Below are 26403 nucleotides of genomic sequence, written 5' to 3' on the forward strand. Positions count from 1 at the left end.
GACTTGTGCTACGTCTTCAAAGTCGTCGATGGAATAGTGCAGAGAACAATCGATGATAAGCTCTCAAGTCACGAAGAAGCCGACACGAAGACAGTTTTCCTTGCCTGTTAATCGCCACAAGGTTCTACAACAATCATTCGAACATCAGACACAGATATTCTGGTCATTATGTTGGCCAATGTGGAGCATTTGAACGAATCGGTTAGTGTGGATGGATCTCGGAGTCGGTAATGCACGTCGCTATATAGATGTTTCGGCACTGTCAGTTCAGTTAGGCTCAATGCTTTCACGCGCACTGCCTGCGTTCCACGCTTTAACAGAATGCGATTTTAATCCAGCATTGTATAAACGAGGCAAAAAGAGACCTTTTGATATTTTGAGAAAATCTGAGATCTACCTACAATTAATCTATCTACAATTCGTACTACATTTCATCTACATTTACGTTGGTTGCATCTATCGCTTTATTGTCATTCTTTTATACTACGTCGGTGGCAAACAAGCATACGGCCTGCCTGATGGTAAGCAGTATCCGTAGCCTATGTACGCCTGCAACTCCAGAGGACACCCTTAAAATCCCCGTTTTATCGAGGAGAAAGAAAGGAAAAAAAGAAACCAAAAAACCTTTTTCGGTCAGATTAAGAGAACCCACCAACATTTTTGTCAGATTAAGAAAATATGCTTTCAGGATACCGAGATAAACCTCCCCTATGAAAATCTGACGCGCTCGAGTATTTCAAAAAAACTTTTTTTTTTTGCATTTTCAAAAATTCATCGTAACTTATCGTCACGCCGAAATCGTCAGTTTTTTTAAAGGGAGCTTCCTTGGGGCCTACTTAACACCCCTTCCGAAAATCTGACGCGCTCGAGTAAATTTTTTTTTTTTGCATTTTTGACTACTTTATATTCCTACCCCCACCACGCAAACCGGCAGATTAGTATACCGTTGTTATCAGAGGCACTTGGGGCATACGTAGTATGAATATCTGACGCGCTCGAGAATAACTGTTTTTTTTAACATTTTTGAAAAACCGTACACGCCAAACACACCGCTAAAATGGTTTTTACCATACGAGCTTTTCTTTTCGAAATTATTTTATCTTTCGATTTTGAAAGGTCTCGACGGCGCCGTTGAATTACGCCATTTAGCTACCTCGCCTCCCTAACTATCAGAGTTTGGTCAAACATAACATAACCAAATCATCCTAAATGGATAATTTTTTTGTCTTATTCTGCCCCACCAGCAGTTTCTTATTTCTTCATAATCTATAGCTTAACAAAAAAAACGGCCAAGTGCGAGTCGTACTCACCCATGAAGGGTTCCATACCGTTTATGACTTATTAAAAAAACTACTTACTAGATCTCGTTCAAACCAATTTTCAGTGGAAGTTTGCATGGTAATGTACATCATATATTTTTTTAGTTTTATCATTCTCTTATTTTGGAAGTAAGGGAGGGGGGGGGGGGGATTTTACCACTTTGGAAGTGTCTCTCGCGCAAACTCTTCACTCTTCTTCTTCTTCGCGTTGTTCCAGCATTTTTGCCACGGCTCATGGGAGCCTGGGGTCCGCTTGGCAACTAATCCCAAGAATTGGCGTAGGCACTAGTTTTTACGAAAGCGTCTGCCATCTGACCTTTCAACCCAGAGGGTAAACTAGGCCTTGGGATTAGTCCAGTTTCGTCACGATTCTCCTTTCACTGCAAAGCGACTGCTAAATAATATGATATTTCCGAAAAACTCATTGGTACAAGCCGGGTTTCGAACCTGGAGGTCGCGGATTGAACGTCGCACGCTCTTACCACTAGGCCACCGGCGCTTTTTTTTTCATCTGAGGATAATACTCCATGAATATATAAATCATAAAGAAATAAATATTATAGGACATTATTACCAGAGATGTGACTCATTTGAAAAACTTGTATTTAGCAAATATATTGTAGCAAATACAAAATGGAAAATACCTATTTTTGGTTGTGAACGATTTTTACAAGCTTTTATTTAACTTGCCCTAATAGTATGTTAGCTTGGTCAAATTTTGGAAACTAAATTTGACCCACTTACCGATTTCCAATTCAGCTGAAATTTTGCATACATATGTAAATCGGATGATCATCATCATCACAGGCCTTGTACATCTTTACAGATGATTTAAGCAGCATCTATGATCTAGCGACAGCGCCACTCGTGGCTATACAAACCGATTCTTGATTCTTTGATCGGATGATAATACAATATTATTATGACATCCATGTCACCAGTTCCAGCTGATATGATGGTGGCTCAGATCATAGAATGGATGGTGGAGACATGAGGTGGCCATGTGAATTCTGGGTTGTTAGAATTATCTCGAGCCAAGTATCGCCTCCAGGAGCTCCGGGCTCCTCGAACGCGATTGGTTAAGGGGCTGTCAACACCCAATGTCCTTGAAATTGATGTTACTTAAACAGTTTTTTAAGAAAGATTATTTGTTTTAGTCAAGTAAGAAAAATATATGTTCATATTAATTATATTTCAAAGACCGTGGTTGTACTCGATACATGATTGAACGAAATCGGCTCGATAGAAAACAATTGCAAAGATTGGTCTTAAAATCACAATTAAACGGTTCTATGTCTTTATTGTTTTGACTTATGGGTCTGCAATTAAAATCACAATTTCAAAACATTTATATCTAAACCGCTGACGAGTAAAATATTACACTAATAATCCACTTTTTTTTATTTAAATAAATTTCCTATTATTCCCTTACCCAGGCCCAGTAACATGCGACAGTGCTATCTCATTTACTCCGATACAAATAGACAGTGTGCGCGCTTTAGGGATTGACAGCTTAAGGCTAAAAAGTGGGTCAACTACATCGGGCCGAAAATTTACAATACAACCAAGTGCCCGTTGACATAAGGACTACTAGAAACAATAACTTGTTTGTAACGAAACTGAAAGCTTGTTCTCTGCTTAGTCTCTGCTGCCTACTATTCGTTGCATGATTTCATAGTAATAAAGTATGCAGTTAATACATCCATACTCGGACGACTAAAACTAAAATATGCATGTGTTGTTTTATTTTTTTTATACCACGACGGTGGCAAACAAGCATACGGTCCGCCTGATGGTAAGCAGTCACCGTAGCCTATGGACGCCTGCAACACCAGAGGTATTACATGCGCGTTGCCGACCCTTTAAAAACCTATAAACTAAAAATACTAGTTAATTTTTGACTAAATTATTTTTTATATGTAATATAAAATATAAATTATAATTGTAATTTGTATGATGTGACGTGTAAAATTATTATTTTATAAATAAAGTAATTGAATTGAATTAAATTGATGAGTATTAGTTGCTTGTAGAAAGAAAATATTTTTTATTTTTTATATTTTATCTCTGACACTTAGAGACTTATACATCTCTAAAGAATTTTAGTATTTTATGGTTTTATTTTTTTATCATAGTTTTTTTGTGTAATTTGACATTTAGAGACAGTATACATCTCTAATAAAGTATTTATTATTTCATAGATTCGATATTTGTAATTGTTTTTTTTTTAATTTATTGTTTGTAAAAATGGACATGTAAAAGTGCCCCTGTGGCCTATTTGCTGAATAAATGTTTGATATTTGATATTTGAAAAAGTACAGTCAGCGATAAAAGCTTGTATCAAATGTTTTTTTTTGCCAAAATCTTATTTCTGCTCTATTCGGCACGACCGCGATTTGAACTCAGGATTTTTGACAACCAACACATACCGAAAGGTTACTTCTATCATAACATAAGTATAGTTAGCTAAGTGTCAATCCTATTTCCATAAATCACTGAACAGAGCACGTCATGGACACGTGCACTGCGCAGAATAGGTAACACTATGTTATTGTCTAATTTTTTTTTATATTTATACCTAAGTACTTGTTTACCTAATTATATATTTTGGGAATAACTAGAATCTTTATATTTTTCCACACGTATGCTCAATACTTGCCGAACGAAAACGTGAAGTTAATTCCACTTACATAGCCAATTACGAAATCGTAATTATGAAAACGAACTAAAGGGTTATTGGTTATTGCGGTACATACACAAGATGTCCCGATCAGTCTCTGTTCCCCGCATGTTTCTAAGCATACAAATTTCAGGGTTCAGTACCCCTAGTGTAAATATTTTCGACAGCGAAACGTGACGTACGCGTTTGCGTTAAGTGTCATTTTGTATGAGATTTTTGACTTTCCAAAACGTCCCGCTTGGCGCGCTGTTCAAAAACCCATACAAAATGAGACTTAACGCAAACGCGTACGTCACGTTTCGCTATCGACTAAATTTACACTAGGGGTATAGATTTCAAAATGCATTGCATACGTTGCGTACGTGAGCTAACCTATTCGAAGAATGAAATACGATAACGATAAGTTCTGGTTTAGATACGTTCTCATTTAGATATCGTTTGTATGTCGTATAATTGACAGAAGCAGCTCGATTCGGGCAACCAATTTGATGTTAGAAATATCGTAGATAGATTTTATTAGGATTACAGCGGAATCGAAATAAAGGTCAATTTTGACATATCGTTTATTTATCGATCTTTCCAAGATCATAAACGTGTCTTAATCATTCTTCGAATCGGACCGTAAGTGCGTCTTTAGTTAAACCGTGGTACCATGGACACACGCACACCGCAGACGCAGGTATCCCAATCATTGCCCGCGCAACATATTTAGCGACAAATCAATCAATAATGTACGTGAGATTCCGACTGGCCATTTTTGCCGACGGGGTGACCAGCATGTCAGGGATTTCTGGGAAAAACTCGTTGGATAACGCGCCTTTAGTGAAGATGTTTTGCATAATCATTCATCAGATTAAGCTACCTGTCCATTTTATGGATGACTCACGATAGACCGGGCCGAGCCCGCGCTATAACCGCGAAAATCGAAGTTCGTCAATTGCGGGCATTTTTCTCTGTCACTCTAATTACGTCTTACTGAGAGTAAAAGAGAAAGATCCCCGCAATTTGCGAATTTCGATTTTCGCGGTAGGCCCCCAGGGCCGAATCGTCCGACACGTCATTTTCTATGACGGCGAACGGTGATCACGTGGTGTTTTCCATCAAACGAATGGCCAGAAGATCCTATTCGATGCCAGTTAGAGTTAAATTTTAAAAATATTTTGTTTTGCCTATAGTCTCCTCTGGAGTTGCAGGCGTACATAGGCTACGAAGGCTGCTTACCATCAGGCGGGCCGTATGCTTGCTTGCCACCTACGTAGTATAAAAAAAAAAAATTGATGATTGTATACCGTACTTGCTTAACTAAGTACTTATATATTCTTTATTTATGTTGCACCACAAAGAAAACAAAACAGATTTACTTACAATGTAAACAAAAACCTTTTTTTTCTAGTTGAGCATGCCTTCGTGAATTGAAAATACTGTTGCGCCTTTTATGAAACTTGATTTGACTAGCTTCCTTAATTCAAAGAAATTACGGCACCTCGCAGCCGCACACCCGGCAATAGCTAATCGGTGGGTTTTAAGCAAATGTACTCATAGTATATTATGTACATACATACTTTATTAGTATTTAAGTACTCTAGTAGATGTTGCTCTAGATAGTGTCTGACAGAGAGGTGAAGGTAAGCATTGCAATGATGGCAACTCCAACCTGTTTTTGAATTTCCTCATCAAATCGTGGACTTCTCACAACATCGTATGTGACTGCAACGGGTATCTGTGTTGCAGCATAAGTTTAATACGACTGCATCTTTGAGCTGAAGTGATTGGAGATTATTTAAGTCCCTTTTCACTGGGTCGTAGATCGTGTCGTAGACATGTGCGGGAATCAACCCAGATCATCTCTTCTCCACTTCGCTGGATCACAACCAATGTTATTAGTTAGTTCTTTGAACACCACACATTATAACACAAGGCGCCATCGAATCTTAGCGAAAAGTACGCAGGTAAATCTGGGTGGTAAGATTGGTACGACCCATAAATAGGGCCGGATTTCCGCCTAGGCCCACAAGTCCCGGGTCTAGGGGCTCAGGAAACCTAGCAATGGTATTAATATGGAGAAGCCCCCCCCCCCCCCCCTAAATTGTAAGTGTCATACCAAGTGCTTCGAGGCCCTAGGTCTTTAAATCCGGGCCTGCCCATAAAACGCTTTTACTGGGCCCTGTCATATATATATAGATAGGGTGTTTCTATATCCTTATCTATCTTTTCTGTAATTGTATATTTAAAAAATGTTGCAACACAAAAATGAAACAAAATAACACACAACGTACCTTTACATTGCAGATATATCACAAGCAGAAATTAGACTCATCAAGTTCTTAATTTTCGGGAATAATGTCTTATGCTTCGTGTGGATCATACTCATTTTATGGTATGATTAACTCGTTCGCGTCTTTCTTGTAGGTAAACATAGCAAAGTTAAGGAAATCTGAAGCTAATTTTACGCTACACCCACCTGTAAGGTGGGATATATTAGTGTTGCTGAAATTGTCAACGCGTTGTCACCCTACTTATCAGCGATCTTTGAGCAATGCCCAACATTTAGCACTCGCATTGTCTAACTCGTAAAAACCGTTCAATATTGCAAAATGCCAACGACCTAAAAAGGGCTTTATTGCCTTCTGTGTAAGCCTAATACAGGTTAGGAAAAATTATGAACGTTCCGAACGGCGCAGGAATCGTCGTAATGTGCAAACTGCACTTACGCAATGATGGCGGTCCAAATATTTTGATTATAGCTTCATTAAAATTATTATTAGCGCATTAATATTTATAGCGAATGGTTTTAGAGCAGACAATTTTGGAATTTCATTTCATTTGCAAGATCGGCCGAAGTCGAGGCGTACAGTAAGTACAAAAGTGCAAGCCTTCGAAGAGGCGAGTGGGCCTCGCCGCGAAGCGTGACGACTTAAAGTCCCGACCACGTACCTGCGGTCCTAAACTACAATTTTGTCGGACGGGTGCTCACCTGCGGTGAGTGTGGCCGTCCATTTACTGCAAAAATAGGCTACAATACGTCAGCCACCTGAGAGCTGATGATCGTCACTCTCACTAGCCTGTACAAACTCCAGGCCAGGATGATGTTGATGAATTTTGGAATTAAATGATCCTGTATTCGCTCCATCCATGAATGAATGAATTAATGAAAATGAATGAAAATCTTTATTTTCAGGCAACTATGGGCCCATAGATAAATGCCTTCACACACACACACATCATACACATCATAAAATATATCTTAAAAACTAAAACACACACTATGGCTGCGATGCATTTTGCAACCCGGCTGTGTCAGGCCATGACTGTGGCGCCCCCTAGTAGGTATATAGCTTATTTGCAGCAGCCAAATAGTATGATGATGTCGTCCGACAATAGTTCATATTTCCACCACATTGTGCGTTAACGCCGCTTGCATTTTCTCGCTACAGGCTGAGGTTAGTGTGGGGATCATTGTACTTGAAATGCCAATTTTTTTAAATAAATATATATTTTTTTTTTTTATTATTCTCCACCACCAACTTCGCACATAGCCATAGACTGATCAGATAAAACTTTGAAACTGTTCTTATTCACTAAAACGTCTTTTCCGTACATCAAGTAAGGTAAATGTCCCAGTGTTTGGCGGCCTAATTCTAAAAGTTTACAGCCCGTTTATTACCTATACTGTATAATTTAATTTTCGGTACAAGTTTTAATCGCTGACTGTATTTTTTTCACAGGCAACTAATACTCATCGAGACAATTGTACATCCCCAAACACAATTCGGTTGCGTTGCTTTATCACAGAGTTCCTATGGCCACCTCCTGGCCCCATCATAAGATCAGCTGATGGTACTGTAAAAGAGATACGGTCTATCTGAGGTGGGGAACGGGTGGGGTGACGGTCATGTGCTACCCCGCACCTCCACCATGTAAAAGAGATACGGTTTATCTGAGGTGGGGAATGTAAACACTCGAGGTAGATTCCTGATAATATAATCCTGATAATAATGATCTTGTTTTCTTCAAAACTAATAACAACAATATCGACTAACTCAGATGCTTGCCTCTTTCAGAATCCAATCGCCTGCAGATCTTTATTCCTTCAGCAGGGCGATAGTTCTGAATTCAAATAATACGTACCGTACGAGTACGTATGTACGTACCATAATATAATTAATAAATTATTGTCACCCAACTTACGAGTATATAGGTACCTACCTATGCAAATTTTCAGCTTCATGGGAAACGGGGAAGCAGGTCAAAGGCCCACCTAAGAAAATACATGAATGTTATATTTCATCTCAATCCTTGGTACAATGCCTCAAGGGCCTATTTTAGATATAAGCTAGTTATAGTAATCATCTGTATATATCCATTATGTATATTGTTATTATCAATAAATTCTGAATAAATAAGTATCGTTTTAAAGCGGGAGCGACTTTTTGGCAGTGGGTTCGTATGACGCTTGGTGTATAAAAGCAGGGTATTTGTAATAAAAAAATCAAATATTTCACGTTTCTTTATTATTTTATCTTAACTCCTAGAAATAAATAGCTTAAATACTACAGTTACTAATTTACTTACACCTAACACACAGTCATGTTTTCACAGTAAATAAATTCTTACCTACAATGTAAATAAATCATAATGTCACCTTTTATTCAAGGTAAGTAAATAAGTATGAAATTCAGTCGTCAGTTCTTTTGAGAATATCCAAGTGTGTAGGTAAGGTGTATACTTTACCTACTTGATTTTAATATACTAAACATTGTTGTTCGTCAAAAATATTTTACTTTAGCTATAATTCGATTTTACCCCTCCAAGACTCACTTGCACCATTTTACTAACCCGATGGTAACCGGTTAAACCTGGAGTTGCCATGGTTACCAGTACAATTTGACACTGGGTAAACGGTTTAACCGACCTCTGCCTCCCAACATTGCGAATTAGTGACGTCTCTTTTTCAATTTTCGATAAATGAATCATTATGATTATGAAAGTTAAAGAATTTGATTTCTCCGCCACTTCGTACCCAGTCGTAATGACATTATAAGCAAAATTCTGCGTAGAGGCGCCACTAGCACAAACTGTAAACAATCCGCCTTATTGTATCAACGTAATGTAATTATATTATTCGTAACAAATAATCTGTGAAAACTTGTCCAAAAGCTGTTTTTGTTGACTGTAATGGTTGAATTAAGATTTCGTATTTCGTGTATCAAACTATAAATGCGTACTATTCATAATTATATGGGCTCCCAACTAAGCTATAAGATTCATTTCGATACGCTGTAGTGAACTGTAAAAAAAATTACCAATTACGTGCCGCCGCGTTCCCATAGAAAACACTAAACGGCACGGGGCTCGGGGTCATGCGGAATCTTTTGTACTACATTTTTGTCTACTTACCAATTTTCATTAATTATTTAGGTTTTATAGTAAAAAATATATTATTTTAGAGGACTCTTAGAAAAATTATTGTATACAATAGTGATATAATCAAGTTTTTCAATCTCGTACCTTACTTAGGCAACTCAGCAACTCTCTATTATATCACTACATGTTACTCTACGGTTTACGGTTTGTGCTAGTGCTGTCTCTGGTGGCAGAACATTGCAGCTCTATTAGATAGGCGCTAAAGTCCATCTAATCTAACTCTGCACCGATGATTACAGAACAAAGTGCGAAAATGTCGTGTCTTTAATAAAAGTCATATTTTCTAAAAAATACATTTAGGTATTATGACAGTTACGCACTTTGTCATTGCAAATGTCATGTACAATCAGGAAAATGTATCCAGGGGGTGCTGAGCCAATAGTTTTGCTGACTGTACCTACAGTTAGCTTGGTCTGATTCTAGAGATTTCATTGCATTGTTACAAGGTACAACACCGCACTTAGTTTTCAAAGATGATGAAAAGTGTATGATCTCTGATCTTTAATAATATGATGATGACTACTTAGTCTCATTTTTATAATATGATGATGACTACTTAGTCTCATTTTAATAATATGATGATGACTACGTAGTCTCATTTTAATAATATGATGATGACCACTTAGTCTCATTTTAATAATATGATGATGACTAATAAGTCTCATTTTAATAATATCATGATGACTACTTAGTCTCATTTTAATAATATGATGATGACTAATAAGTCTCATTTTAATAATATCATGATGACTACTTAGTCTCATTTTAATAATATGATGATGACTAATAAGTCTCATTTTAATAATATGAAGATGACTACTTAGTCTCATTTTCCTCACTGGGTTCCTTCGAGAGCTCCGTGGTAGTCTCCGCACTGGAAGTTTCCGGGACCTCTGTGGAGTTTGTAGAATCGGCAGTGGGGGTGGTCATGCTGTCGGGCAGATTCTCGCAGTTCCTGCCGCTGATGCCGGCGGGGCAGGAGCAGCGGAAGTAACCGTCGCCGGATTCTAGGGACTGGCATTTGCCGCCGTTCTTACAGGTGTCTGGGTTCTTCTCGCAGTAGTTCAACTCTGTAAATAATTAAACATATTTTTATTTCAGAAAGGATTAAAATTAAGTAGGCAACCATTTAATGGAACAAAAACCAACCTTATCATGTTTTGACCTAGCGTTTTAATACTGTCATTTTATTATTCTTCAATTCACGCAACTTAAACACGGCTTTCATGTTAAGTCGTAGACCAGTAAAATATTTAATGTGTAGCCCTTGACATAGTAAAAATGTGCAAGATAATCGCTATAGATAGGCACTGAAGCAGCATCCAGATCTGCATCAGGGTGATAATCGCGTTAGTGACTATCATCAAGAGTCAAGCTGCTTTCGAAGCTTTGGTCGTCCATAGCTTGGGGAGGTCTATAACCATTTCGCTATACCTATGTACAGATGACCCACCTTCATCGCAAAGCATGCCGCCCCAGCCCGGCTCGCAGGCGCACTCCCAAGGTCTGCTGCAGGTGCCATGAACGCAGCCAGGGTACGGGTGACATTGGGAGCAGGTGGGTCCAGTCCAGCCGACTTTGCAGCGGCACTCGCCCGGGCGGCGGCAGTAGCCGCGCTCGCTGTGGCAGCCCGCTGAGCAGATCGCTGGATGGAAAAGAAAAAAGTGGAGTTAGGCTATTGTTTTGTTTTAATTTGTTTATTACTCAAGAAAAGAGACATTGGTTTGCAACCCATTATTTAACAGTAATGCCGAAAATTATGGTAGTTTCTCTTTCTTCGGGACCGTGGGAATACCCAACGTTCTGGGCGGTCTTAAAACGCTTCAGTTTCGAACGGCGTGTCGCCCTCATACTAGAAAATGCGAGCATAACTCGTGCGCTTCAGTGACGCCCTGCCTCGTAGTAAACAAGTAAATTAAGTATAAAAACAAAAAAGACTGCTATACATTTTTTTGAAATGTCCTTTTCACTAGCTTTCATTTGATACCCATCTTGCGATGGTAAGTCCCCCCCCCCCCCCCTTTTTTCATAAGCGGGCACCATTTTCTAAATTTATATAGCCTGTCACTACCAATTGTGGTCGACTTAAGGTGTCGTTGAAATTGTGCGAATTGTCGCACCTTAGGTATATATCGAAAACCGTCCAGCAGTTTGGGCTGTAGTGCGTGCCAAAGAAATGGACATACATACATACGCTCAAAAAACATTTCCGAGACTTGGAGATATTGTGCGCGATCCATTAGCAGTAAGATGTCGGGCGAAGCCCGAATTTCGCGGCGCGCTGGCTTTTCCCGTGCTAATTCTGCTAGAAGGCGGGACAAGTGCGGATACTCACGCGTCTGACACAGCAGGCCCGTGTAGCCAGGCAGGCACTTGCACTCGAGCGGCTTGTCACAGTAGCCGTGCTGGCAGCCGGGCAGCGGCTGGCAGGCGCGGCAGGTCGGGCCGGACCAGCCCAGCCGGCAGCGGCACTCGCCCGGCGACTCGCAGAAGCCGCGCGTCGCGTGGCAGTCCGAGCGGCAGATCGCTGGAAGCATAATGGATTTATACGTATTTAGTATGACTCATCCGTGACCACAGCTGTTGTAATGTCAGATAAGGTAATAATAATGAAATTATATCGCATTAGACCCATTAATATTGCTAAAATATGTGTGCAAGGACGAATATATCCATACCGTAGGTCCAACGCCGAAGACGGATTAATCCGTCACAGAGCAACATAGACCTACGTACAATACAATACGTGCATGTGCATATTACCTAAATTTCACTTCGTTGACGTGGCGTTCGACTCGTCAGAGCGACAGCTTTTGTGTTTGACACGGCGTCGAAAAGGTTAAAGTGTATTTTAAGCCTGTGCGACATTAAAGTTTAAATTCGATCAATTTGCAAGCAGAGGTCTAAAAGAGCGTATATTACTGTGAATAGAAATCGTAGGTACATACCACATATATGCCTCTGATTTTATAACAACTGGATTAACTCGACAAGTTAGAAATAATTTTCAAAATACGAGTAACAATAGTTTGGGTTTGCGTGAACTGAAATTTGGGAACTAAAATACAGACCGAAAATATCTTAAGTTTTCAAAGTTTTCTAAAATATTTAAAATGTAACTCAGTTATTCGTTTCAAGATCTTAAGCAAGGCCTGTCGACTTCCTTAGAAAGATATGACGCTTTATAATTGCGTATGTGTGGTCTGACGCTCTGGAAATAGATACCAGTTATTAATATAAAAATATTTTGCTACAGCAACATTGCTCCTATCTGACTTTGTCTATTCAACTTTGGGAACAAATAAAATCATTTTTATCAAATATTTTGATTTATGTCACACTACCATATGTAAATTATTATTATTTTATATAAATTATTACCTATTTCAGTTTGTCTTTGTCTATGTTCATAAAATCTATGGAGGTCAGAGGCACATATACCCTCCATAAAGCCTTGCACTTGGGTCTGGCCGGTTAGAACATAGACAAAAGTCTGCAATGTCAATGCTGTCAAAGTCATTAACGCAAAACTATTTTCATTTTCAAAACCAGGCTGACGCAACTAGGAACAAAATAAGTTTTGTATGGAACTTGTTTCGCAAATCTTTGCCAACGAAGAAAAATAAAACGTCAGTGCTATTTATTCTGTCAAGTTTACATCAAGTCAACTGTCAGCCTAATTGTTTTGTTTGTTATGAAGGCTTCAATGTTTTGTTCGGGTATTTCGTGCAATTTCTTTATTATTTAGTGAAAATATCGAAAATAGTGAACCTTGATCAGAGTAAAGAACGAGTTTGTTACAATGCCAACGAGAAAACGGCTTACTAAGTGTGAAATATGTGGCAAGCGAGCCACTCGAGAAAATCACGAAAAAAGGGATTTTATGGCGAAATTTCCCTTGGATAAAGACCGGTACGTATTGCTTAAGATACTTTTGACCTTATTTTGGTGCAGCAGGCTTTAAACACATCGAAAATTTGATATTTTATATTATTTTTAGTTGTGAACTAGGGATGTACTAAAACTATCGATAATTGTATGTTTATTTGTATATCAGTGTAAGTAATTAAATAAAATATGTGAAATTTCCTGAGAACTTGCATGCAATATGACACAAAATTAATTCGTCGAAGATTTTCAGTGGAAAATTATCTATCGTCTATGCATTAATGGTCATTATTTAACATATTTTTTTTAATCTAGTAATTATTTAATATATTAATCTGAAATGTAAGTAAATTAATATCTCTTTTTGTGATCAATAAAAAATATTATACGACATTATTACACAAATTTACTTAATCCCATAGGAAGCTCAATAAGACATGTGTTGTGGGTACTTAGACAACGATATATACATATAAATACATAGAAAACACACATGACTCAGGAACAAATATGCATGGTCATCACATAAATAAATGCCCGTACCAGGATTTGAACCTGGGACCATCGGCAGGGTTACTGCCCAGTAGGCCGGACCGGTTCTCATGATTAACAGACATATAAATACATAAAAAGTTAGAGCATTGATAAAGGGTTGTTGATAATTGGATGCCAAAAAAACATGATTTATAGATGCATATTAGCGCTAAATAATCAGTTGATCATCTCATTAGCAAACACTTGGAATATAAACTGTACATAACCAAGGCTGTATGTTTTCAGATGCAGGCAGTGGGTTTTTGTTGGGAACGAAGACCTGATACATCTTCCCATCGAAAAGTTACATTTATTGAAATCTCCAGATCATTTTGAAAATAGTGCTTTTAATAAAAGAAAAATTAAGAAAAAAAATAGTGAAGGATTTTATAATTACATTCTGAGTGTAACGAGGTATTCTAAAATAGAATCCTAGCGTAGTGAGGGATTCAAGTGTTAACGCCTATGGGTGGTATTCCACCTATGCAATTTCTTTGTCCAATGTGTATTGCGTCTCACATTTTGATTAATGACAGAGTGAGACGCAATGACATTGGACCAAGAAATTGGATAGGTGGAATACCACCCTAAGGTGGAAATATTTTTGCTACCACGTGATAAATTTACATACTGCTTTTCACATCACCTATGAGGAAATTATTATGGTACAAATAAATAAATAAATTTAATTAATGGTAATTAAATTAAATTATTTAACCTAAGAAGTATGCAAAAAGAGGAAAAAAAGTGATCCCTCCTAGTAGGGAAAAAAAGTGCTACTTTGATCCTTCCTAGTGGTGAAAAACAACAAGGTGTTCTAAAAAAAAAATCGAGTCCACATTAAGCTCGACCATGTATTAGTCCACTCATAGAACTATCCACTATATAACATACAACTTAAATGTGGACTCGATCCTAACTTGATTTCGAGTACAAAATTTGTAGACAAGAGTCTATATTTCAACCCTCCCCATTTTATCGATATCGATAAGAAACGCAAGCATGTAGTGTACTACACTATTTAAATTGCTTATGTTGGTACTATGGTTCTTTGACAGTTCTTTGTCGTACATTTTGGTAATGATTTGCGAAACAAAGGGATTCCACTCGCTAGTATGGAAGTCCCGTCTCTTAAAACGTAGTGATTATATGCTCTTTGTTCAAAACTATCAGTTTTCATATAAAATGATTAAATAACGATGTATGTTGTTGAAATAGATTTATTGATTAATTTTTAAAATTAAAAATCCACCGCACAGTATCTCCGCTCAGACTCGGTTAAAGTTTAATCCATTGTACTAAACTAAGAAACAACAATTATTTCAAGGTAAGAAATATTTTAATCTATAAATAAAATAAGTGTACTATTGCCAAATTCAAATATATAAATTTAATCTTACCACCCTCTTAAGTCGCACAGCCGCCCTATCGCGTCCAAAATTACAATCTAAATTCATCATAAATGTAAATTCTAACATTGTTTTAGCTGGCAATTTAGAACTCTGGTAGCTATTAGCAAGGTTAGTAATTAGGGACATAGGTTATAGTATTGTTTAAAATGTGACTGTTTTGTTTTAGAGGGTGAACGTGAGCAAAAAATCCTTGGGCGTCATATCATTTCCTTGGAAAGGCTCAAAATCAAAAGGCACGGATCCGCCACATAATTGTGACTAGTTGTAGTTTCCCGGTGACCATCAACAAGACCGCTGCACTAAGCTGTGGAGCAGAAAGTGTCCGACAATCGGATAGATGTAATAACAACTTTGTCTGTCATATATTCATGTAATTTTTAGTTTTTTGGGCTGATATATGTGATATGATTACAAGTTACACTAAGGCCGGCGCCCCACTGCAGCGCACGCTATGTACACGACCCACGTTCCTATACAAAATTTCGTGGGCTTGCCCACGGTTTGTATTAAAACGTGGGCCGTGGATGTAGCGTGCGTAGCAGTGGGGCGCCGGTCTAATTGCAATTGTGGAGTAAAATCAGATGTGCCAAAGATCATGTTTTAGATATATAAAAATCTATATTAAATGCAATAAATAGTATATGTATATATATAAAATTGTTTTTATCATGAAAATTTTAATGACTTCTATTTATTGTTATGAAGGTGATCTGGGAATTAAAACATGCGCTAAAAATAGACGACCTAAACAAAAATAACTCCTTAAAAAAATCAAAAGATAATCACACGCACAGGATAGGTTAACTATTTGGTACCCACATCAATAATGAACCGAAATTACCGACCTGTGGTCTCATTGAATAAAATTCATATAGGTATGTAGATATTATATGGAAGTGTCACAGTTAGTTCAACAAGCCCCGTCCGATACATAAATTTGTATAAAAAATGACTTTTTTCCTGCCTATTGTATGTTTTTCGAACGAATTAAGCTCTTTTGATCCTAATATATGGGAATAAAAATATTTATAACTTGATAATAAACTGTATTGTTACCTTTTATATTGAATAAACTTTAAAATATAGATATCATTATCTCTTAGGACAAAAGATGCATAACATTTTTTTATTTGATAAATACTAATTTAAAAACCTCACCCCAACAAAAACAAAAAATGAAAAAATACAAAAAGAAATTCCGTCGCCGGGATTCGAACCCAGAACCACTAGCTAGAACTGGATCACTACCTACCAAAACCCGCCAGGCTAAACCGGTTGTCAATTTTAGTACTGAGATACAAAGAGAGCGCCACTAGTATAAACGAACTTTTGAAAGGGGCATTTTTTTGTATGGAGTTAGCGTTCTTCTCCTAGTGAGTATTATATTCTTTGATCTTAAGCCATAGAAATTGACAGTAGAAAAGCGGTAAGGTATGTTTAATTCAAAGAGGGTACAGTTACAACTTTCGCTTTCGTACAACGCGTTCTTTACTTTTGTGGTCACGTCCCCGAGTCCATTTGAGTCCTAGCGTCGAAAATATTAAGCCGATGTTATAATGTGTCAATACCTACGTTTACACGATATCATTCAAATTAGAACAAATTTACCAAAGAATTTCGTAACAAACTATCCTCTGATAGCTCAGTTAAAACATCGAAATGCCGGGACGTGCGCAGAACCAGACGTGTGATCCAAGTTGAATGTAAGAACTTTGCTCTCTCTGTTAAAAAACAGTTAAAGACTCCATACAAAATTTACTAACAAAACTTAGCTTGCAAACAGCGTAAAACCTGTTTGAATAGAAAAGACACGCATTAACATAGATATAACGGTGACATCGATCAACATCCTTTTATTATATTACTTTTAACCGTTTAGAGATCTCGTGAACGGCTTGATAGTATGTAGGTCGATGCGCTAGGCTTAGTTACTAAAGTAAACCTTATTTTGGTGTAGTAAGGTTGGTTTTGAATGTCGAGTATGATAGTGGCTTGGCCGATAACAAATGTTTGAAACTTTTGTTTATAGTATTTCTTTTTAGTTCCGAGATTAAATCAAAGATTCATTGTATTTGTGTGCACTTTACACGCAACGAGATTTCGATATTTTAATGTTTTTTAAAACAATAAAGTTTTTTCTAACTTGCAATGAAAATGTTGACATGACTTCAAATTAGGTCCGGAAATACTACGGGTCCGGTGCGATGAATGAAGATGATATGTAAAGGAATTTCATACAGCCTTACACACCTAAGCCTGTAAAGCAACCTTCTTTTGTTTTTAAACGTCAAATTGTGACACAACGTCTTGGCATTCAATCATCAAATAGTAGTAGATTCGATTGTTTTTAGCTGTGTAAACCTACGAATAAAACAAATTGACTATTTTTTTTGCAAGTTTGTAAATACGCACGCGCATTCAAAGGATACGTTGCAAGAACCGTGTTGATACCCCAGTATTAGTGGAATGCATTTGTTGCAAAGCTCCGTGACAGCCGAGTTTATTCTACTTGCATTTTCGTTTGTCTGAAGGGTGAAACACGCTCAGAGTAAGAGCCCTTGCAAGAGCCATGCTGGCCGAGAGGACAGCGCTCGTCTTGCAAAACTTACTTGATAAGTTTACTACAGGGTGGACAAATAAGAATGATACACTTTGTTTTTAAATTTTAATTACATTAAGTGGAAATTTGATTAAATATTTTTTCATAAATATATTATTCAGGGTTGGCAATTGTATACGGAATATAATTTCTGCCAAATGTATACCACTAGCAGCAAGCAATTTTATCTCAAATGTTTCTGTTGTTTAAAACACGTTGTTTGCTCGATTAATTTTGAAAAAAAGTGACAGTGATTGGCACCCAAATTCTCCAAATTTTGTAGCTCTTGACTTATTTCTGTAGGGCTATCTAAAATTACGTGTCTATGCTAACGAGCTGATGAAATTTAAACAGTTAAAACCGACTATTCGACACAAATGTACTAAGATAATGCCAAAAATGTGCGAATAGATGCTGAACATTGGGATGATAAGGGCTTACATTTGCCTGCTGTTAGAGGTGGACATATGTCAGACATTATGTTTCGCATGAATTTGCCAACCCTGAAGAATATATTTTTAAAACAATAGCTAATAATTTTTTAACTTAATGCAGTTAAAATTTAAAAACAAAATGTATACTTCTTATTTGGCCACCCTGTATATACTCGTAGATAAAAGAAGAAACTCACGCTCAGAACAGAAGAGGCCGTCCCAACCCTCCTTGCACACGCACTCGAAGGACACGTTGCACGAGCCGTGTTGACAGCCCGGCAGTGGGATACATTTGTTACATCGCTCGCCGTAGAAGCCGAGCTTGCATCGGCACTCGCCTGGCCGCTTGCAGTAACCTGATATAAAATGTTATGTTAATTTGTCTAGTTATTGTAGAACATTAATGTATGATTTAGATGTTTAACTCCAATCGCATTAGAATCTTCATAATATGAATCATGATTTCATTGTTATTATGTCAATATTATTAATTATTTATTATTCTTATTATGTTTGGATATGATTTGATTTTAATGTACTTACTAACCCCTAGCTATAACGATGGTACTAACAATTTTTTATGGAATTCTAGTAGTTCTGAAATAAAATTTTTTTTTTTTTTTATAATTCACTATCATTATTTTGGCCCACGGTGTCTATAATGTGTTTTTGTTTCGAGCATTTGTGTTCACACTCATATTAATTGTTGTTTTTAAACTCGATGGGTAGGTGTAAGGTGTAATTTCAATACATGTTTGCAAGATTTGGCGTTTTTTGGTTATAAATTATATGAAGATTACACCTGTCATCGAACCCATCCAGTTTGAAAAATACTATAATTGGTCTTATATTTAAATTACTTATATAAAAATACTATATACCCTTTCTTGCAAATAGGACATAGATACTGCGCCTCGTCTTCGTCTGTGGCCTCTCTTACCTTGCAGAGGATCACATCCTTTTTTGCAAATCGGCACATCGCACAGATCCCCCTGCCAACCGGGTAGACATTTTGGCTCGCCTTTCTCGTCACATACGTAGTGACTGTGCTCGCTTTGCACGGCCGGCAGCTCGCATGCCTGTCAAATGTCAATACAGGTCAAAATACAACTACAGAAGGATCCTTATGGTATTGAGGAGTTTTTGGAAACTCGTGAATGAAACGCACCAACAATACGGAATAAATATGTTACAGCTCCTGGAATGATTATAAATTAATATATATTTTTATGATAATAATATACATAGTCACCTAGTTATTTTCAAACCATTTTTTTGCATTTGATTGTACCTAATATTAATTTTAAAACACTCGCTGATGACCTCTGATAAGTCATTGAGGTGTTAAGGATTGAGGGTGAGGAGGTGAGGAGGTGGAGGAGGGTGGGGCCTTAAGAGCAACTTTTCAAATCTCTAATTTGTGAAGCTATGTTTCTGTCGCGCTGCGGTGGGCGGGAGTGCGTGCGTGCGATAAGGACAACTGCAGCTCGGACTAAAAATCCCACGCATAAAACTCAAAAATCGAGGTTTCGCTCTCGACTGTTTCCTCCTCCAAAACGCAACAAATTATTATGAAATTTTAGAAACTGCAAGGGGAGGAAATAATCTATACCGCTATGTTTTGATTTTTTGGATATTTGTTGCCTTTTTTTGCAGCCAATTCAATAGAACCGTGTTTGCGATTTTCGAGGCGCTGTAATTTTTTTCTTAATTAAATAATCCATAATTAAACATAGCGGCACAGATATTAATGACATTGATGTTATTTGAAAAAAACATTGCTCTAGGTTAAAAATCCAGGGAGGAAACAGTCGAGAGCGTTTGTATGGAAAAATCGCAACTAGAAAAATATTATAATCTACGCGCAAATTATAGCTTATCTCTGCACCTGTCAGCCGCTAATAAAATAATATATATGTACTTCAAAACCAACCGGGACCTTCAATAGGGCGTTAAGATATTATTGCCGCTTGCGTAACTTAAGTATTTACTTTAAGTAAATAAACCACGAAACAAGGAACGTGTGTTTTGAATGAGTAGTGTTTTCACTCGGGTTTTCCTCGCGACCCGCTTTCTTCTGCTTTCTCGCGTTCATATTAGAAAGCCTGACTCACGAGATGCATCGCTCCTTCGCGGAGGATTACAGGAGATAGCATTACTCATTACATAAGACTATACATAGATATATATATACACACATACAAGGTGCCCGTGAGCATTGGGAGACATTTTAACTAAGCATTCCTGGTAATATTTAGAAACTAAAATCAGAGATAATTAAATGTTTTTCGAAATAATTATTTCGCCATAAGTCGGTACAAAACACATTTTTGACTGCGGTATTGCCACTTTGAGGTCTAATCTGGACATACCTATTGATTGACATCGAATAATTAATAAAATGTATTCGAGAGGCTACCCCCAAATGAAAAAAAACTTTAGTTCATTTTAGGTTATGTGTTTATCAATAAAAATTACGTTTTATGTTCAGGCGTGTTAAAAAAAAAGGGAAAAAAAACAAAAAAAATTTTTTTCACGAATTTCACAATAAGTCATATAACATTTTTTGCTTCTGTTGCCATCAGGAATGCACCGTTAAAATCTCTAGCAATGCTCACGGGCACCTTGTATTATCACGCCTATTTCCCGGAGGGGTAGGATCCCGACATAAGTAAGTAAGTAAGTAAGTAAATATTCTTTATTGCACCAACAATTATACATTTTACATACATGTAAAACTACAAATGAATTTTAAAGGAAAATAGAACCAGGTAACAACAGGCGGTCTTATCGCCATACCTCCATACCTCATACCGTCATACCTCTTTCGCTCTTTCACTTTCATAACATTCCTCATACACGCTTGCCGATTTAGGGTGCTCTTGACCTGGAGCCCATTTCTCGAACGGTATTAGACTAATAATATTAGTCCACGAACTGTCAGAAAGTCATATCGGTTACCATGGTAACACACTAAAAATATTATACTAATAACGTTCGAGAAACGGGCCCCTGCTATGACTAGTGTGTATTTTTGATATAACCTCAATCTTAAACAAGACGTAGGTTTTAGTGCCATAAACCAATTCTGAAAGATTGGTTTACTTTAGTTTTCACTACCAGAGCATAGTTAATTTTTGAATTTTTTTTTGAGCGGCAATGTATTTCGTATATCATGATCACTTGTGACGGTTGTGACGTCGCGTCATTAATGAGACGTTTTGAGTTAAAACAAAGTAGTGATACATTGCTTGATGAATTATTTTGTACGAAAAATAAAAGTCATCCATTTTTTATAAAACCTATGAAAGTGTGTTAATTACAGCCTAAACTAACTGCCCTTTGATTATGTGGTCGTATCAAAAATACACACTGTATACATATGTCAATAATATTAAATCGTCAGGTGACAAGCAAAACTCATTAATTACGAAAAAATCATTAAACAAAAGTCAACCTTATTTTAGTAGTAATATTCATTATGGCTATGAATTCGTGGTGGTAATTAGTGAGTTCTGCTTGTCACCTGACGAAATAGTTGTCTGTACACACTACAGGGCAGGAGATGTTAATTGTTTTTTTTAAGAAGCATAGCTAATCTTGAGTGTAATGGATGACCGCTTTTCCATACACACGTGTTCCCCATTTTTCTCCCTAGATATTGACAAACGTAAGTTTTAGTGCTATAAAACAATTTTAAAAGATTTTTTTTTAATTTAGTCTTAACTACTAGGGGCCCATTTCTCGCACGGTATAAGTCTAGTATTATTAGGGTGTTGCCATGGTAACCGATACGATACGAATTGACAGTTCGTGGACTAATATTATTAGTCTAATAGGGAGCGTGCATGAACTAAAGGTAGGAGGCAGGAGGCAGCACAGGAGCCGTCAGATTTTTGGCGCGAGGCATAAATGTGATATTTATTGTTCCAATGTAGCCCACGAGATGGCAGAACCTACTATGCACAAGAAAACACATGACGTGTAAATTTACATGTTTATTGTTCCGATTCAGGCCAAAAGATGGCAGACCCTCCAACGCGCACGGTCCCTATACCGTTCGAGAAATGGGCCCCAGAGCATAATTAATTTTTCAAAATATTTCGAGCGGCAATGTATTTTGCACATCATGGTCACTTGTGACAGTTGTGACGACGCGTCATTAAATGCGACGTTTTGAGTTAAAACAAAGTAGCGATACATTACTTGCTGAATGATTTTATATGGAAAAAAAAAACCCGTTATTTTTTTTATAAAACCTATAATAGTGTGTTCACCCAAGCCTAACCTAACTACTCATGTATCAAAAATATACGCTGTATACCAGCAAGATCGAATTTGAAATGCGTTTTTGTGTTTATATATATAAATATATATCAAAAGACCTTACTCCTAAGTGTGGGACTAGCCATACTGTAAGCTCAATGAGTATTGAGTGTGGAATTAAGAGGAGTCACATCTCTTATGGTAGAACTGTTGCAAAAGTGTCCAGCTGTCAGCTTTAAATAATAGTTCCAAATCTCTCCAGAGTAGCGCTAGAGTAGCTAAGAATCTAGGCGCTATTGACAGAGTGAAGTGCGCTGTCTATGATTTGATTTTTTTGTTCAAGTATTCTAGGTATTGTAGCGCCACCTATTTAAGGTTTTTTGATGACACTTTTTGGTACATGGAGATTTATTTATTTCCTTACCTCCACCTTCCGTATCAATGAGGCTTGTTGTGTCATTGTTTGTAGATCTACACCCAAAACTGACACAGGCAACCGTAACCATAGCAACGAGTGACAAGAAAAAGTTGGTTCACCCAGATGAGTATTACTTTTTTTGGATATTTTTTTTTTAAATATTGTCACTTATCCTATACATGATGTTTATTTATTTACCTGTAAAAATTTACGGGGTGTATATGTATATAGGTCATTCTGAGCAACTTTTATCATAAGACCAACCCAGAATTCGCGAAAAAAAATTGACTCTCCCATTGATTCAAGGTCAGACAGCCATAATGTATGAAACAGCCCATTAGTTTCGCGATTTCGGGGTCCTATAGTAAGAGATGCTCATTATGACCTATTTATACACATCGTAAATTATTGCAGGTGACTAACTAAACACCCCATACATTATATTTCAAAGTCATTGAGAACACCGTGTGGAGTAAATACTGCTATGATGAGGAACAAAAGTTGAAAGAAACAAATTGACATGAAGATAAATAATAATAATAATAAATAAATATTATAAGACAAAGTAAATTTCTTAGTCATATTACACAAATTGACTAAGTCCCACAGTAAGCTCAATAAGGCTTGTGTTGAGGGTACTTAGACAACGATATATATAATATATAAATATCTATAAATACTTAAATACATAGAAAACACCCATGACTCAGGAACAAATATCCATGCTCATAACACAAGATGCACTTATTTTGTATGTAAAAAAAAAAAACAGGATGATAGTTTATGACTTGTATTTTTTTCTGCTTTTGTTACTGAAGTTAGTTTTATTTTATAGTCTGTACTAGCCATACAAATGAAATATCCAAAACTTGCCACTGAAATTTGAACGTATCGTGCAGGGAATACGAGTTGATTTTATTTTGTTTGAAAATTGAACGAAACAAAACAAATGCAACTCTGTTCCGATTGAATATGATTTAAATTACATCAAAATAAGTCCTATATGTAGAACCCTGGGCTTTACGAGGATAGGTACCTTGAATTAGTAGTGTGTAATTTTTTTTTTACATTTAAGTATTCTTTCGTATAAAATGGAAGCCTAAATATCTACTTAGGCTTCAAAGTCGTTTTTTTTTATATAACAATATTTTTTTGTTTGCTTTTTTTTTTAATGACTCTCATGATACAATATCTCAACATCACACCAGCCATAATTTATGAAACAGACAATTTTTTTTCGCTTTTTCTGGGCTGGTCCCATAATAAAAGTTGCTCAGTGTGACCTATATATTCACCCCGTAAATTATTGCAGGAGACAAAAAAAAAATTCTATATAAAGAAATGGTAATGCACATACCTGTTTTTTCCATTTGGGCATATATTTAGCCGGCAGCACGGTCGGGGCCAGCCCGACCACACACAGCACGAGTGACAGCTTCATCGGGACTGCTGCGCCGCGCGTTGCGGTACCGCGTGTTGTTGAACTTGGACTTTCGCCGCGCACTGTCTTTTGGGGCCACACCACTAGCGTTTTGAATTTACTTTTTTTTTTCTTTTCTTAGTTACCGACCTATTTAGTCAAGATTTTTTTTTGTTTAACATTAAAGGTATCTAATCATAACTGCATGTTTCTTTCATTATGAAAAAATACTTTTTCTAATAATTGTTATTTTAATGTATTTTTCCTCTATAAAGCAAAATATCAGTGGTAAAAATACCTGTTTCTTCCATTTGGGCATAAACTTAGCCAGCAGCACGGTCTGGACCATACACAGCACGAGTGACAGCTTCATCGGTACGCAAACGTCGGTGGCAAACAAGCATACGGCCCACCTGATGGTAAGCATTCACCGTTGCCTATGTACGTATGCAACTCCAGATGTGTTACATGCGCATTGCCGACCCTAACACTCCGCACCCTCGTTGAGCTCGTTGTTGTTGAACTTGGACTTTCGCCGCGCACTGTCTTCTGGGCCACAATACTGGCGAACGCAGCCCATTACCGAGGATTGCCCTATACTGCGGTAAGGTCCTCCTGATGACCTGATCACCCTTAGCGACGAGGCTATCAAGTAGCTATAGTGTACTTAATCTGTACAATTGTTTGTTTACTTTGACACACGTAAAACACTAGCGATGGTATTTTGATGAGACAGTTTTTTTTACCACATACCTAAAACACAAGAATAATCAATAACCATTATAAGTAGGTAATTTTAGTTTTAAAAAATGATAAAAACAAAATTAATTATAATATTAATATTCTCATTTGAAATTAACATGTCGAAATTACGTCTATTAAATCAAATCAAAAACCACATTTATTAACCAAAACATATATAGTTAGTGAGTATTCAGGTAGTTTGAAATTGTACTTATTTAGATTAACGAAATAAGTGCAATTTCAAACTTATGTAAATCAGGCGTTACTTTGCGGAAATCCATATTAATTAAAACAAAAAATATTACTTTGCTAATCCGCGGAAAGATAACGAGCTAGTTAATCAGTGCCTCGTTATATTTTCTTGCGTAATTTACATACAAATAATGTTCCCACCCTTCCACCGCAAAAATAAATACGCAATAAAATATAACAACCCACCACTGAAAGTACAAAACTCGAAACGTGTTTCGCCTCTCTACGAGGCATCCTCAGATGTTTATTAGCGTGTTTATGTGAGGGTGGGAAAAATACAATACGCAAGTAAGTATAACGGGTTAGCACTGATTAACTAGCACGTTATCTTTTATTTTATTTATTTAAGGTTTACCAAACAGATACAATATTACAAAAAATACAGAAATACATGAGTAAGTGTCTATCCAATTCTAGGTAAATACAACATGCGTTAATACTTCATATATTATTTAATCAATTAAGACCTCAAGTATAAAGTAAATAACTTACTTATAGTTAAATTTCGTACTTCGTTTACATGCAGCTAGCGTTTACATCTTTTCGCGGATTAGCAAAGTAATATTTTTTGTTTTATGCTTTAATTTCAAACTACATTGCAAATAAAAAAATATATTAACCCACAAACGCTACTTTCGTGGCCACGCTGGAAACTGGTATCGTGTGGCGGAACTCATCCTAGTCATGCTGCGTTTCAAGTGCAAACCCGTTCGTAAGGCCGTTATCACACTGATGTGGGCCGCACGCTGCCCGTGTGTGAACGAGACAGCACTATGCACGTATAATAGTACATTACGATACAAGTGCGAAAAATAGGAAATTCGAAACGAGTGGCGATAAATTAAAACACGACCGAAGGGAGTGTTTTAAATCGACACGAGTTGCGAATTACCTATTCGCACATGTATCGTACAACGTTTTACAGTACATATGGCCCTTTAAATGTTCGACACAGTAACATAATATGCTACTTCTCGCACTAGTGCTATAAAGTAGCCCCATATGTACTGTAA

The 26403-nt window shown here is 37.0% G+C and overlaps 1 protein-coding gene across 1 annotated transcript; it reads right to left on the reverse strand.

The window, feature by feature from the left end:
- Nucleotides 1–8628: 8628 nt before the first annotated feature.
- LOC133525404 (delta-like protein 4) lies at nucleotides 8629–24684 on the reverse strand. Its single transcript, XM_061861651.1, has 6 exons — nucleotides 24332–24684; nucleotides 19231–19369; nucleotides 18488–18646; nucleotides 11759–11950; nucleotides 10877–11068; nucleotides 8629–10493 (listed from the first exon to the last, which is right to left on the reverse strand). The coding sequence occupies exons 1-6, from the start codon at nucleotides 24413–24415 to the stop codon at nucleotides 10240–10242; spliced, it is 1020 nt and encodes a 339-aa protein (XP_061717635.1). The 5' UTR covers nucleotides 24416–24684; the 3' UTR covers nucleotides 8629–10239.
- Between the last annotated feature and the right edge of the window lie 1719 nt (nucleotides 24685–26403).

This window comes from Cydia pomonella, chromosome 15, assembly GCF_033807575.1.
Source record: "Cydia pomonella isolate Wapato2018A chromosome 15, ilCydPomo1, whole genome shotgun sequence".
Lineage (NCBI taxonomy): Eukaryota > Metazoa > Arthropoda > Insecta > Lepidoptera > Tortricidae > Cydia > Cydia pomonella.